The 14714-nt window shown below is 40.5% G+C and overlaps 1 protein-coding gene across 5 annotated transcripts in view; it reads left to right on the top strand.

The window, feature by feature from the left end:
• MLLT10 (MLLT10 histone lysine methyltransferase DOT1L cofactor) overlaps positions 1–14714 on the top strand; it is a 114020-nt gene that overhangs the window by 97148 nt on the left and 2158 nt on the right. For all 5 annotated transcript variants that reach the window (XM_085227286.1, XM_085227284.1, XM_085227285.1 and 2 more), the window contains 6 exons: positions 3066–3220; positions 5135–5323; positions 5731–5819; positions 5945–6306; positions 11929–12031; positions 12770–12982. In XM_085227286.1, the coding sequence (XP_085083412.1) occupies positions 3066–3220; positions 5135–5323; positions 5731–5819; positions 5945–6306; positions 11929–12031; positions 12770–12982 (1111 nt within the window). The remainder of the gene's footprint in view (positions 1–3065; positions 3221–5134; positions 5324–5730; positions 5820–5944; positions 6307–11928; positions 12032–12769; positions 12983–14714) is intronic.

The raw sequence follows: 14714 nt of genomic DNA, 5'->3' as shown, positions 1-14714 counted from the left end.
GTTGTGTTCAGATTGGCTCTGGGTAGATTATTTTGGAAACCAAACTTCTTGAACGTGTTTTTAACACGTATTTACAGTGCTTTGACAGAGCATATACTCAGTATATGTATGTGTAGTTCTGAATGTGATCAGATTTCAGCTGATTTTCATGAGAATGGCAAAGGAGAACGGCTTTATTCAGAAGCCGTCTGGGTCCCAAATTCCCCATCGTCCTTCAATAAGTGCAAAAAAAAAAAAAAAAAATCACTTCTGTAATTCTGAAATGGAAAGATTGAAAAAATCAGTTTGAAATATCTTGTGTTAAAAAAGAAGTTCAGTAGGCAGCACTTTTCAGTGCTGTTCAGCAGTGCATTTCTGGCTTTGTAATACGTCCAGTGCTCCGTGATCTGGTGCTGTTGTAAACAGTGTGCAGATGCTTCTGAGATGTTTAGGTAATTCCCCTCTGTCCTGAGCTAAGTACATAACTCTGGTTACTTAAAATATGATTTATGGGATGGGACGCTGATTTCAAAAATCTACTGTTTAAATCTTTTTAATGTTACCTATATTATGTATTACAATGATTTTTTTTCTGTGAGTTCTGACTCTTCCCTTATGAAGCTTATGAGATTTGAAAATCACACGCTTTTGGAAAAGAATCATAATTTGTAAACAGTTGTTTAAAACAAAAATATTTGCAGGAAGAGTTGTTTGCTGTTGATGACAGCAGATTGCAACTCTCTGAGAAGATGCATGTGATGCATGAGCTGTACAGTCCTTTCAGAAAGGACCCTTTGCATGGTTATGTCTTTGTCACCCCACAGTAATCACTGATGGGTATTTAAGCTTTCACATTTAAAATTTTCCTATCTGTAGTATATGAAAATGTATGTTACATGTAAGTGTACTTGGTATGGGGGAGCTGTTTCCGTTTTGCAAAGGAAGAGCTGCTTTTCCCAAGGTAGCACTTAAACTTTTTTTACCCAACACTTAACCTCTGATTTAAAAATATGCTTTGCAGTATCTGCACTGGCGTACGTTTGTATGTCTAGGTGCAGTTCAGTTGTATCACTTACAGTTAATACTGTAAGAGAACTAATAAGCGTACTGCAAACAAAACAATCAGTTGTAAAAGTAAGCAAGATGAGAAAATGAAACCAAGAAGGGATTGTCGTCTCAGTGGCAGCATCAAAGCAGGGCTTACAGCACTCTTACAGTCCTATAGGAAACTGTCATCAAATACTATATGGAATAAGGATTCAAATGCAGCACGCAGAAACTGTTCCATATCGAAGGGATGAAGTAGAGGATCAGCTGGAAGAGGATGGGTTGGCTTGTGTTGAGGCAGACAAATCTAGATGTGTGTTTCTTTCCAGGGAAGGACTGCAGGACTGTGTACCTTGTGTGTTGCTTTATTTTTGAGTTGATGAAGTTGATGGGGAAACCATCCTGAGCCCAACAAGCCTTTTGTTGTTCATCTACAATTCAAATGGGGTAATCTGTTAGGGCAGTGTTATGTGCTTTTAAAATGCATTGGGAAGTGCTTGGGTGCCTGTGCGTGTTGTTTGTTTGCTTGATGTAAATCAGCTGTGTGTGGAGTGTAGTGCATCTGTTTAGAATGTTTCTGCTGAAACCTTTATTATTTCAGCACCTCTTGCAAACATCTAGTTTTAAGGCTGGCTTGTTTTTTTTACTTTGTCTCTGTGCTGAACTGTTGACCGCTGTTGGGTTGTCATCTCTTGTCAAAAAGCACTACCTGGGTTACCCATTCACCAGACTTCTTTTAACGAGTGTTATTCTTTCATCCTGTATGCAAAAGAGGAATTATTTATAAATACCTACAGAGCTCTTAAGTCACCTACTTAAAACCTTTTCTCATAAAAATCACTTTGCTCTGCTGCCTACAAAATGCTTGCCAGTCATTAGGTAGCTAATGTGCTGTGACCACTGCTTATTGCACTGGTCATAATTAACACAGCGATTTCCTGAGCTCTGTATGTTGTCCTGTACTGGCACTATGGTGGTCTTGTTGGTAAGTTTGCATCATGTAGAGCAGTACAGCTGTGATCCTGTGTAGGGGCCAGTATTTATTGATACACCTAATATTAAAAATAAAATAAAATAAAATAAAAAAATATATATAGCATCCTGAATCTGAACTCACTCCACTTGTTTTAAAAAACAAACAAACCAAGCAACCAACTTTTGGTGTTGGCCCTGTATGAGAAATGGAGCTACGCATACGTGAGGCCGGAATTCTGAGAAATACACTGCGCATCTGGTTTTGCTCACAGGTCAGAGTTTGCCCCATCCAATGGAAAAGGAGCCTGCTCGTAGGTCCTGAGGGCTCCCCAGCTTTAATAGTGGCTGTATGCTGAATATTTCATTTTCTCCTGAACGAGAAAAGACATGTGGCAAAGGGATTATTCCTTAAAATATGTGTGATCGTGAGTAGAGTGGGTGGGGGGGAGGGAAGTACGTTAAGTGTGCACAGGACAGGCAGGAGGCAACTTTAACTTCCATCGTGCTCCTTGTGAAATAATGTTTTCCTGTAAAAAACAAAAGTGTTTTTATGTGATTCTTTTTAGAACAATTTAGGCAGTGGAATTATATATGACCTTTCATGTGTAAGTGCCATTCCTGTGATGATTTTAATGAATGGGTTTTATTTTCCCAATTTTCTCTTAAAGGTTTGAATTTTTCTTTAAATCTAGGTGATCTATATAGGCACATGTAATGGTTCCTGCAGGGAGGGGTGTGTTGTATAATTTAGTGCAATGTTTTATGTCAGTTCGATGCTACTTATTCTCTATGCAAGAAGTTGTTGTGTTTTCCCAGTATAAGCTGTCATGCTGTGAAATATTACTTTTTTTTTTTTTTTTTTAATGAAACTCTTGGCAGTGAGAACCAGGAGTTCATGGTGTTGTGATGAATTAACTTAGTCTTGGAAGTATAAGATTTGTAGGTGCTAAGGGCTGATACAAGGTTTAAAAAACAAACCAAACCAAACCACCTTCAACAGGTTTTTGCTAATACATTTCCTTAAGTCACTTTCTTTAAACAATAAATTGCAATATTTTCAACAGATCCCCTGTAAGCAGCTTGCAGGTCCGCTATGACCAATCAGGAAACAATTGTGGGGACAGTTTGCCCCCGGTAGCAGCCAGCATAGAACAGCTTTTGGAGAGGCAATGGAGCGAAGGACAACAGTTCTTACTGGAACAAGGCACCCCCAGTGACAGTAAGTACTCCCATTCTGTTCCGAGACAGTCTGTTACCTGTGTTATCCATAACTGCCACGCAGTCATTGTCCAAGAATTTTATAAAGACTTATTTTCTGTTAGAAACAGAAATGTAAATGTAGTGTTGAATTACAGTGTAGATGTTAGTGTGACAGTGGATTATAAGAGAGGTCTGTCTTTACATTTTTACAAACGGGGAAATCGTGTCAGGCCAGGGGAAGTGCATTGTAGATCCAGCTGGTTGGCTGTGGAGTTTGAAAACATCCTGCACTCTTAGATCCACTGCTGCAAATGTGCAGAGCTCTTGGAGACTATGGATTAGTAAATCACAGTTTGTTTCACGTAACATGATTTACGCTGGTAATTTTTTATTAATTTTATTATTAGATTTAAGAAACTGCCATTTCTGTTGCTGTTTTTTAAAAGATACATTTACAAATGTTGGGCAGGTGTCCTGCTGTGTTTTGTGTCTCTCAGGAAGTTTTCCAAGTAAGCAAATTGTTTTTTCCAGTTATGTTTAGTAGCTTGGAATAGTCTCAGAGTGAATAGTGAAGTGCAGAAGAGATGAGTAGATCACTTGGATCTCGATATTCTAGAAACTGTCAGTATCTAAGGCAATGATTGAATATATTAAAAAAACAAAAAAACAAAAAAACCTGTTTGTTTTTTTTGTATTATATTTTATTGAATGTGTTACTCTTCTTGATAGTAGTGTAAAGTGGTATCTAGTTGGTATTTTTATGAATGGTATCCTGACAAAAATGCTAATTGTGAGGAAATTCATGCAGGGATAATCCTTTAAACATGATAGCTGGAGGACAGGTTTAGCTAAGTCTTATTGCATCTCATTTGGGCTCACTGAGGGTTCCTTTGTATGTTCTTGAAGAGGAGGGATAAAAGCTAAATCCTTGGGAAATGACCAGATGTGCCTATACCAGTAGACTTATGTCTGTAGTAGGCCCAGAGGTCATGTTAAACAAATACAATTTAGAATTTAAAAAAGAAATAAATGGCTATCCTTGTGCCTTTACAGTCATACTCTAATGCTAGTTGGGAAATCCGCATTCTGAAACAAAATCAGAGTTTGAGGAAAGTGAGCTTGCTAAAATATCATGTTAGTACAGAAGATGATGCCCTTTATCTGGAGGGAAAAAAAAAAAAAAAAAAGAAAAAGAAGGGGGAAAAAGAAAGGGGGTGGTAACTGGAGTGCTCACACAGTGCTCCCTGCTGGGTGATTTGTAGATCGCCACTCAAAGCAAATGGGACAGCGCTGCCTGCAAGGTGGGTCGTGGTAGCTTAACAACGGATGAAATCTTGTCATTGTTAATCTAAGTTTGGGTATCAGTGTACAGCAGATTAAAATAATAATTCCATTTTCACAAACTCTTGTTTGTTTTTACATAGGTGTAGCTGGTTGGTTGGATCGTTACTTGAATGCGTATTTTCCAAACATTTCCTGTTTTGATGGCGTTTAATATTTGAATATGACACCTGAAATAGAATTTTCCCAATTAAGCTCTCAACTTCTGCTACTGGTTTTGTATTCTGGTTGTGGAGTGACGTGGTTGTGTACTTACGTTTACTCAATGTCAGCCCCAGTGCTGAGACCCCCTGTATAGTAGGGTGGTGTGGATACAGCACGCCATTACTATCTCATGCTACATACTTTTTTCCATACTTCAAATTGCACAAGATTGGTCCAGTTGAATTCAAATTTGTTGTCATCTCTCATTGATAATGTTGCCTTTGTTTTCACATATAGTTCTAGTTGCTTGTCCTATTTTGTAATATATACATTAGCATTATTCATTTTCTAAACGTCAGGGGCAATGTTGTGTCACCATGAGTGACTTTTTACTGAAAGAAGAAAAACTCTGTGATCATGAAAGATAACATCCGTGTTTTTATCTTAGTTTTAGGAATGCTTAAATCGTTACACCAACTTCAGGTTGAAAACAGAAGATTGGAAGAGCAGATCAAGAATCTGACTGCTAAAAAGGAACGGCTTCAGCTTCTCAATGCACAGCTTTCAGTGCCCTTTCCAACACTGACTTCAAATCCTAGCCCTTCTCATCAAGTACATGCATTTCCCATACAAGCAGGTAAGTGGAGTATGGAAGTGTGGAAGTGATTAGAATGATTTATATGAAATAATGGCACATGCCATTGACAGAAGGTATTATGAGAACAGAATAAGTACTTCTTGATGTGGGGATTAAAAAAATACCTCCGATGTTTAAAATCAATTGGAAAACATGTATAAATTACTTGATTCAGCGCAGTTTGTTTTTCTTTTTGTTTTTCAGACTGAAGTAGTCTGAAGCACATCTGCTTGAATCTATTGATTCACTAATCATGTAGTTAATATTTTACCGTTCAGCAGTGATTCTGAGGTTGACTTTACGTTTTCTGTGTTTGCCTCTGGCATTATTTTGAAATAATTATTCTGAATCTCTTTACGTGATACCGAAATTTAATCGCTGTATGTTTTCTGCAATAATTGCTTTAGCACCCAGCACCGATTCCTTGAACAGCAGCAAAAGCCCTCATCTGGGAAACAGTTTTTTACCGGACAATTCCCTTCCTGTGTTAAGTCAGGTAATACTTATTTCTTTCTTCTAAACTTAAACTTGTTACGAGTTAACTCACCGTAGTCATTCTGTTTTGCTGCGATGTGAAATTTTAAGCAGCTGAGAGGGTTTTGCTGTTTGTTTTTACACCAGGAGATAACCTCCAGCGGACAAAGCACCAGCAGTTCATCAGCTCTTTCCACTCCACCACCTGCTGGGCAGAGTCCAGCTCAGCAAGGCTCAGGAGTCACGGGAGTTCAACAGGTCAATGGTGTGACAGTGGGGGCACTAGCTAGTGGTATGCAGACTGTAACCTCCACCATTCCTGCAGTGCCTGGTGTGGGTGGAATAATTGGAGCGCTGCCAGCCAGCCAGCTGGCAATCAATGGAATTGTAGGGGCTTTAAATGGGGTAATTCAGACCCCAGCAACAATATCACAGAACCCTTCTCCTCTCACTCATGCAACCGTGCCACCCAATGCAACGCATCCTCTGCCAACTACATTAAACAACAGGTAAGAATTTGCTGATTTATCTTTTTCTTGGTAGTGTCTCCTCTTCTTCAGTTTAGTTTTATTTTTTAACACTCTCTGTAAAAAAGGTACGTTTTCTTCTTCAGCCTGCAGCTGTCAAACTGATTTGTGAAAGAAAGTAAGCAGAAGGGAGAAGCATGAATAGTTATGTTAAAGATGTTTTCTGTTCAGCTTTTGTGAATCATTGCTATGTCCTTTTATTTCTGTTTTTTTTAATAGTCATGTTCTAAAACAAATGCAATTATGCAGATGTGTTTCAGATCTATTTTTAGTTCAGAAAACAATATTCTTTGTCTTGCCGATTCTTCTTCCAGGATTCAAGTAGCACTGGGAGAGCTACCGTTTGTTGCAGTTGTGGGGGGTGGAGGGGAGGGAGAAGGGGATTAGTATACGGTCGTGTAGTTAGTGAGGGAATAGGCCCAGCTAACCAGAGCAGTGGTGCAGCTGCATGGGGTTTTTGGTTTTTGGTGTATGTCTCTAAATTAATTTTTTCAAGTCATTTTCTTAAGGATTTTTAAATGTGTAAAAAGTTCTGTGTCTGAGTATTCATGACAACCCTTTTGCCAAAAGCGTACAAAACTGCTGCTTGAGATGCAAGGTAAATGGGTAACAAAAGGAGAAAGCTGCTTTCCAGGAAGGCTTTGGGCTGCTTGGTCTGGAAGTGTTTTGGGGTAGAGCAGAGCCGGGGATAATTCATTCACAGAACTCCTGATAACTCCTGCTTCCCTTCCCCCATCCCTTGCATTGCCTTTGCTTAGGAAGGAGAAATACATCTATCTGTAGAAAAAATGCCTGCAAACAGGGAGAGTGAATTACTTGTCTTTGAGTTTATTTTTGGAGATTATGTTGGATTACCCCCCAAAAGAGGGAATGTGATTGGAATGGTGCAAGGAATTCCTGCTTCTGTAGCTTCTTTTTCTGGTTTCCTTCCTCACTGTTCTTTTGGCAGTTTGTGAATGTTCTTGTACAGTGTTGCTGCCTGGTATTGCTTCAGCAGGCTTGTAAAACCTGATACTTCTGTGTGTACTTATATGTTACAGTATTTTTACTGAAGTTATTGTGGGTTGCTCGGTGTTTTTTTTAGTTTACATTGTATATGAACATAGCATTTCGTAGATTAAACAACAGACATTTCCTTAAAGAGTAGGTATTTTCTTTTTATTTCTTATTTTTTCCTTTCTTGTGTATCAGAGATCTTGGAAGAATACAAGAATTTTCGTTTACCTTCCCCAGAAGTGTGAGGAGTCCTTTGTAGTGAGAAAGTCTCGGAACAGTCAGTAATACTGACAAGTTGTATCATGCTTTCTGCTTGCAGGTAGTGCCAGGACACACTGCTTGTGCTGGTGTTGTCTCACACGCTTTTTGTTACTACAGAGATAATTTAGTTCAGTCGATAGTGCAGAAGTTTTTGTCTCTCTTACATCCATCGTAAGTGCTGTCCCCATTGAGCACGTCTGTATCCTTGGCAGCACTGCTCTGGTTCAGCAGTGCTGCAGCTGGCTCCTGTAGGTCAGCTCTCACCCCATCTTCTGTCATAGTCTGGAATATTCCCGTGATTCCCTATTCGTACTGCAACAAGTTTGTGATGTATAATTCTGTCAGCGTTTCCATTCCTCTGTTTCTTTCTCTTGTCAGCATTTTGATTTCTGTGTTTCTCCTCTGGCATGATGTCTTTTTGCACTGCTCCCTTATTAATTTTCCTATGGCTTTTTTTGCTGGGCTGTTTTTGAGGTGTTATTGTCATTACCCCCCATTTTTTATGAGTTTTCACTATTTCTGCTTCTGTATTTAGAGGAAAAAAGTTGAGGCTTGCTAGGGCTAGAATGATTGTTGTAGCAATACATACATTCCTTGGTCCTGTCTCTTCAGTTATTCATTTGACAACGTTCTTGAAAAAACATGAAAGAAACAACCTTTTTTAAACTAAAACTAAGTTGTGAGAGGATTCTGGGATGACTTTGGATGAATTAAAAATGGGAAAAAAAATAATCTGTAAGTATTTTCCATTGGCTGTGATCACTGTTTGTGAAACAACATGCGACAGCGTTTTTTCCTCCTACCCCGGAGGCCGGTGCTGTTTCAGTGGCGAGGATCTGACTGCTGGGCAGTGCTAAATTCCTCTAAGTATCACTGCTCTTTGAACTGTGTGAGTGGGAGGGGTAAATTGTCAAAGGCACAGGCTGGCCTGAAGGGCTGCTGCCGTGCTGTTCGCAGCTCTCTGAGCGCGGTTAGATGCTGTGGTGGCAAGCAGTATTGGAGCTGGTTTAAATCCCCCAAGATGATGGAAACTGGGAACTCAATCCAACTTTCTAGCTTTTTTTTTTTTTTTGATATTGCTCTATAATCAGAAGACCTCCCAGATGTTCCTGTACATCGCTACTTGTGGTAACTTCCCCAGCTTCAGAATCTGCTCAGTTTCATGTGAGAAACTCTACGTATTGTTCTTACTCACACAAGCTCTCTGTTAACTGTGGGACATGGGGAGGTATGAAAACACTGATTTACACACTCCTGTTTGGGAGAGTTTCAAATTATAGGTAGAAGCCTACGTTCATTCAGTAGAGAAAAATACTCAGCCTTTCTCTGGGGGGAAATAGCTTAATGGAGATTGCGTGCTACCAGGTATTAACTGATCTGAGGGAGAAGATAGGACTGTTTCTTTACATGCTAGCAATCTGAGAAGACTGGATGATAGTGAGTTTCAGACTGATCACAGACCTTTCAATGAGGAGCAAAAGATGCAAATTTTACATTCCAGACTGATCTGATTTGGAGAAAGCTCTGTGGTGACATGCAGCGAGCTGCCTCTTCCAGGATGCTCAGGAGCCACACAGTTGTTTTTTGGCAGTTTTGTATCTGGATGTGTTTCAGCTGCTGCTTGTGGATACTTCTCTTAGGTGCCTCTGTAGAGCAGGAAGGGAAGGCAGAGTGGAGAAAGGATGGCAGCAGCTGGGAAAAAATAAGTGCTAAGGTAAAACAGAAAAAAAAATAAAATTTTTATCAGTGGGAGAAAAGAAAACCTAGCAGAAAAGACTTACTCCAGTATAGAAAAAGTGAGGTAAAAAGAGGAAAATAATGATCATACTAGACAAGCTGAAGATGCTTATTTTTTTGCTACTGTTACAAACATTTTTGCTACAGTTAAATTTAAAACTGAATGAAATGATTTCTAATAACTGTTGTTGCTATTTGGAAGACAAATACATGCGGGGAAAAACAGTTGTACCTTATTCCTCTTAGATGGCGTGCTTTATTTTTTCCTGTTACAGTCAGGAGGGAAATCTGAGAGTTTCCCTGGAGAGGTGAAAATAATAAACATAGCTTGAATTACTGGGAAATAATAGAACACCAAATGGTCTCCACCATTATGTCACCTTAAATCCCGGCGTGTCTGCAGCTTGAATGTTGCGTACACCTCTGATTGTACAGTTTCTTGAAAGGATACAGTACATCTATGAGGTTAATCAGAGGCAGAAGGCTCTACAGAGCACACGAGATCAGGAGAACGGATTTCTTGGCTTGGGGAGAAGAGCATTGCAGAAGAGCTTTGAGAACTTGGAGAGAGTAACAAATGTTGTGCTGGTGACTGTGGGAAATGTAGTGCAGCCCAGCGTTTCCCACAGCTCTGAGGTCATCCAGTGAAACACGAAGCAAAGTTGATTTGTCACATGCCCTGTTCCAGCAATAGAGAAGGCTGTGCTACTGCTAGTTGGCTGGTTAGCTCCAAGTGAAAGGCAGAAGCGTCAAGGAATGGGGCTGCAGTGTGCTGACGCTGTGGAGAGTCAAGACAGAGTGCGCCCTGAAGACTTAGTAACCTGATTGTGCAGATGTAATTTCTTACTACTGATGACAGCCAGCAATCCTCTTGTCCTGTTGGTCATCCTGCGCGCAGCTTCATGCTGGTACCAGTGCTTGTGCGTTCACACAGTGACCTCCTCCACGTTAACGGATGGTCTTGCAGTGCATTTTGTGTTGGCTTAGCTTTCAGCTCGATTCCCATGAGATGCAGCTCATTGTGCAAGGATGAGGGGAGGGACCACAACGTAGAGCTGAAAGGGAAATACTTAACCTTTCAGCAGCAGGATAAGCTTAGTAAGATCAGCTTAAACCAATCACAAAACTACACCTTAGTAATTTGGTGGGTGTTTTAACCTAGTAAAAACTAATGCTGGTACCAAAAGAATAAGTCCAGCTGTCTCCCTGGTTGTCTGTTCCAAAAACCATCCTCATGCTGCTGGTCCCACAGTGAACTGGCACAGCTGCAGAAACCCTTTATTTCCAGAGCAGTTGTCAGCTGGATCAGTTCCCTACCTGATTTCCTAAATAGCTGCAGAAAGTCTTATAGGGGCAGAGAGAGGAATGTCACAGCCAGGTGCAGAGGCTGCCAGCTCGATTCCATGGCAGCATCAATTGATCCACTTCAGGGCTGAATGTGCCTTGCTAAATTACAGACAAGGCGTAGGCAACAGTAATAGATTTGAATATGGTAAAAAATGACAATTAAAAAGAAACCTGGACAAAGTAAATCTTAGCTTCTGTGCCTTAAAAGCAAACAAGTGCATGTGCACACACACAACTTTATTGACTATTTTGTGGGTACCTAATAATGTTTTTGAAGAGATTTGGAAGGTGACGAATTTGATGAGTGTAGGTTCATATGAAGATGCGCAGAAGCCCGAGAGGAAAAGAGACAGCTTACGCTAACTGAAGCATATATACATCCTAAGACAGTCCTTTAGAGGCTGTGGCTTTGGAATAAGTGTTTGGCAGTTCTGCACCAGAGTGGGACAACTTTAGAGCAAGGACAGCTCCATGCTGGCCCTGGTTGGCTGTGGTTGTTTTAATGCAGTTTAGGAGGTTACCATGGCCAGCTGCCTGCTCTGCCTCTGCAGTGCAGCAGCAACAGCAGACTGAAGGAGATGCCTTCTGTGTCAGGCTGCCATTGGCAGCACTTAATGATTTGAGTACTAATCAAATTGTTGGTACAGCTTGCTATGTGGTAGACAGCATGTTTAGAAAAAGTAGAAGATTGCATTAGAAGAGGCGAATTGAGAAGCAGCTTGAGGGATTTGAATTTGATGAGAGTAGGTCAAAGACCTAGGATAGGAGAAAGGGCTTTGCTCTAGTATGACAGATGGATGTGAGCCTGGCAATCGTTCCTTCAGTTGGGAAACAAATACTAGTTTTAGTGACAGACATACAGCTTTTGGTAACAGGTATGGAAGTTCTAAAGGCTGGCAAGAGCTGTCATAGGAAGGCTGTGTTCCAGGTGATTTGAAAAGTGGTAGTTAGTATCCAGGTTTAAAATAATACGCACATAGTAGTGTTAGGTCTGCCTACATCTACTGAGCTGCCTGACTTACAGGTAAGGTGTTGCCATTGCTCAAAATAAATGAGAAGAAAAGGTGCATTAACTAGATTGATGGTGTCTGGGTGTGTATCAGAAATGCAAATAATCAGGATTTAATATCGGACATTATGGAGTCAAAATGCTAAATAGGAACTGTCTATTTGTATAAAGATTTTCTTTGTTTCAGTGGAATGCTGAAGTGAAAAACTCCCATGCTTTCATATAAACTTCAGTATCACTCTCATACCCTGCAGTGCCTCAGGACTAGGATTACTTCCTGACCAACAGAGACAACTTCTACTCCATCAACAGCACCAGCAATTCCAGCAATTACTAAGTACTCAGCAACTCACATCCGTAAGTTTTCCAGTTAATTGTAACTTATTCTTCTTGTAGAGCCTAAGGCGTGAATAGATTCCCTACCCTAAAACAAATATTAGGCATGTGTTTAACTTGATACTACAGCTTTTGAACATTTTCAGTTGTTTAGTCTTTTAGGATGTCAGTCACACTAGATTGCAGAATGCTACTGGGCTGCATGTATTGCTGTCAGAATTGTTCCCTGACCCCTTCAGTCCCATTTTGCCCCTTGTGGGCCTGGTGCTGTGCGTCTCTCAGCAGTAGCTGTGGGCAGTGGGGTCCGAGACCATTTATTGGTTCTAACATATGCAAAGTGAAGCTCTATCACCACTAGGACTGCAGTGTGAAACATTTTGGGAATCACCATGAGCTGTCTTTGCTCCCCTTTTCAGTAGTGACACGTCATAGATAACTGGTTTCACTATTTGTGTTGTCAGTTGTGCACTGTTAGTAATGGTTTAATATTCTTCTTAGATGTGTTTCTTTTGATAGGGACTTGCTGAAGCCAGCAGGCTTAGCTGAACTTCTGCTGAGCTACTGATTTCAGGAAGTTTTATAGACACTTTCTTACCTTTTCTCCAGTCTTGTGGAACCTTGTTAGTGTAAAATTAATCAGCTGGGATTAGGTTAAGGGTTGTGCTGATGGAGGATACGCAAGAGCCCAACGAGAAGCTATTACTCAGTAACTAATTCTTGATTATTCCCCCTCCCCCTTCCTCCGTCTCATTCCTCAAGGAACAACATCAGGCCCTTCTGTATCAGCTAGTACAGCAACACCACCACCACCAACACCACCATCAGTCCGAAGTACAGCAACTGCAGATTACTGGAGGAGCACAGATACCCATAAACAACTTACTTTCAGGCACGCAGGCATCGCCACTTAATGCAGCTCCTGCCAACCCATTCCTGACAATTCACGGAGATAATGCAGCTCAGAAGGTGACAGTAAGTATATTTCTCACCTCGTTTTCAATGAAGTATCTCCATAACATAACTAAGTGATAGGAAGCAAGTTATGTGCATGTTTCACAACTCAAGGATGTAGATTTTTTTTAATTATTTTTTATTTTGACGTTTAGTTTTTCTGAAGCTTTGAGGCGCAGTTAATGAGCTTCAGAACACATCCTGGAGGTGACAGATATCTTGTAGTCATATCTAGACGCCCTGTTGCACGCTCCTGCTTCCTGAGTTAGGACTCCAGTCCAGTGACGTCTGCCTTCCTCTTGTAACACCATAACCCAGTCCTCAACCCTCCTCCTTCCCCAGCTTTGCATGTCATTGTATTGGTCCTTCCTCTTACTACTGTACTTGAAGAACTTTTCTTCACTGAGCTGCAGGAGTTGGTTGACAGCTTGAGAGATGAGGAACCCATTGCTGGGACAGTGAAATATGTAATTGGAGAATGGTTATGTCTTGGTGTGTCTTAGGTCTGGCATGGGAAAGTGAATCTGTACACTGGGAGGCTAAGCAATTCCTCCTTTGCTTGTTACAGTAATAAAACCTTTCTTGGACAGATAAAAAGGCAAGACATTTTTTCCAGCAAAGATGTTCCATTTTCTTCAACTTTTGCCCTGTAACCTCCATCCCCAAGGGACGAATTCTTTCTTTATTACTCTTCAAGGAGTGAAAGAATAGACTTCATTCTCTGAGGGTCGTGCAATTAAGATAAGAGAGGATGAAGGGAAGGAGCATATGGAACTTGTAAAATCAAAAGAGGAGTAGAACAGGAAGACAAAGTTTCAGTATTTCTTGGAGGACTCCTGAAGTGGCAACAGTAGCGAGAAAAAGGAAGCTTGTCTGCAACAGTAGGTGGGAAGAGTTTGGGGCCACATTGGCTGCCCACTCTGCTCCCCACTTGCAGAGCCTGAGAATACGTTAGGGGCACCATGGGCAGCTGGGCTGCAAATGGTACTTACCTAGAAAGAAGGAGAGAGACAAAAGATGATGAATTTTCGAGATGGTTTTCTTAAATACAGCTCCCTTCTGTTCAGAAATAGGGGCCTTTGCTTTTACTAAGTTGTGTGGGTGTCGTCATTGTTGCTTCCCAGCCTGGTCCTTTACTGTGATGTTGCAAACCATACTGCAACCTCCATTATATGGTAAGGTCATCTTTCCTGGTCAGCAGATGAAGGAGCAGAAGGGCTGTATCACAGGAATTTGCTCAGTGCTTTGGCTCCTTTTAGTTCTTTTATGTTCTTGTGTATTTCTTGTGTAAGTTCTTGTATGTTTCAAATTTATCTCCATTTTATGAAAATTGGTAGTGAATGAGATTGAGACCCTCCATTTGCTTTGCACCAGAGCAAACCATTTTATGTGATGTGCTTGCTTTGAATGGTTTGAAATGGCTCTTACTGGCTCTAGAGACGATGGTCAGGCAGCAGTCATTTTACCAATGTGCTGTTAGTTATATTTTTCTTCTTATAAGAGTTAGCTGTAAACAGTTCAAGGAAATCTGAGTGCATCTTCTAAATGAAACCCTTAGAAATATATATGTATTTTTTGAAATTGCTTTTTTAAAAAAAAAAAAAAGTTAGATTTGAGAGAGATTACATTTGATTGTTGAACTATTTTAATCTGAGAAGAATTTAAAGCAAACTCTCCATTTGCAGAAAGTTTGGATGTTTGAACCTCATTTCAAATTGGAAGAGGTTTTTCAGACATCTCTGAGCGCTCAGAA

This window comes from Meleagris gallopavo, chromosome 6 (genome assembly GCF_905368555.1).
Source record: "Meleagris gallopavo chromosome 6, MGAL_WU_HG_1.1, whole genome shotgun sequence".
Lineage (NCBI taxonomy): Eukaryota > Metazoa > Chordata > Aves > Galliformes > Phasianidae > Meleagris > Meleagris gallopavo.
Note: the sequence above shows the minus strand (reverse complement) of the source record. Positions and strands in the feature narration are given on the sequence as shown.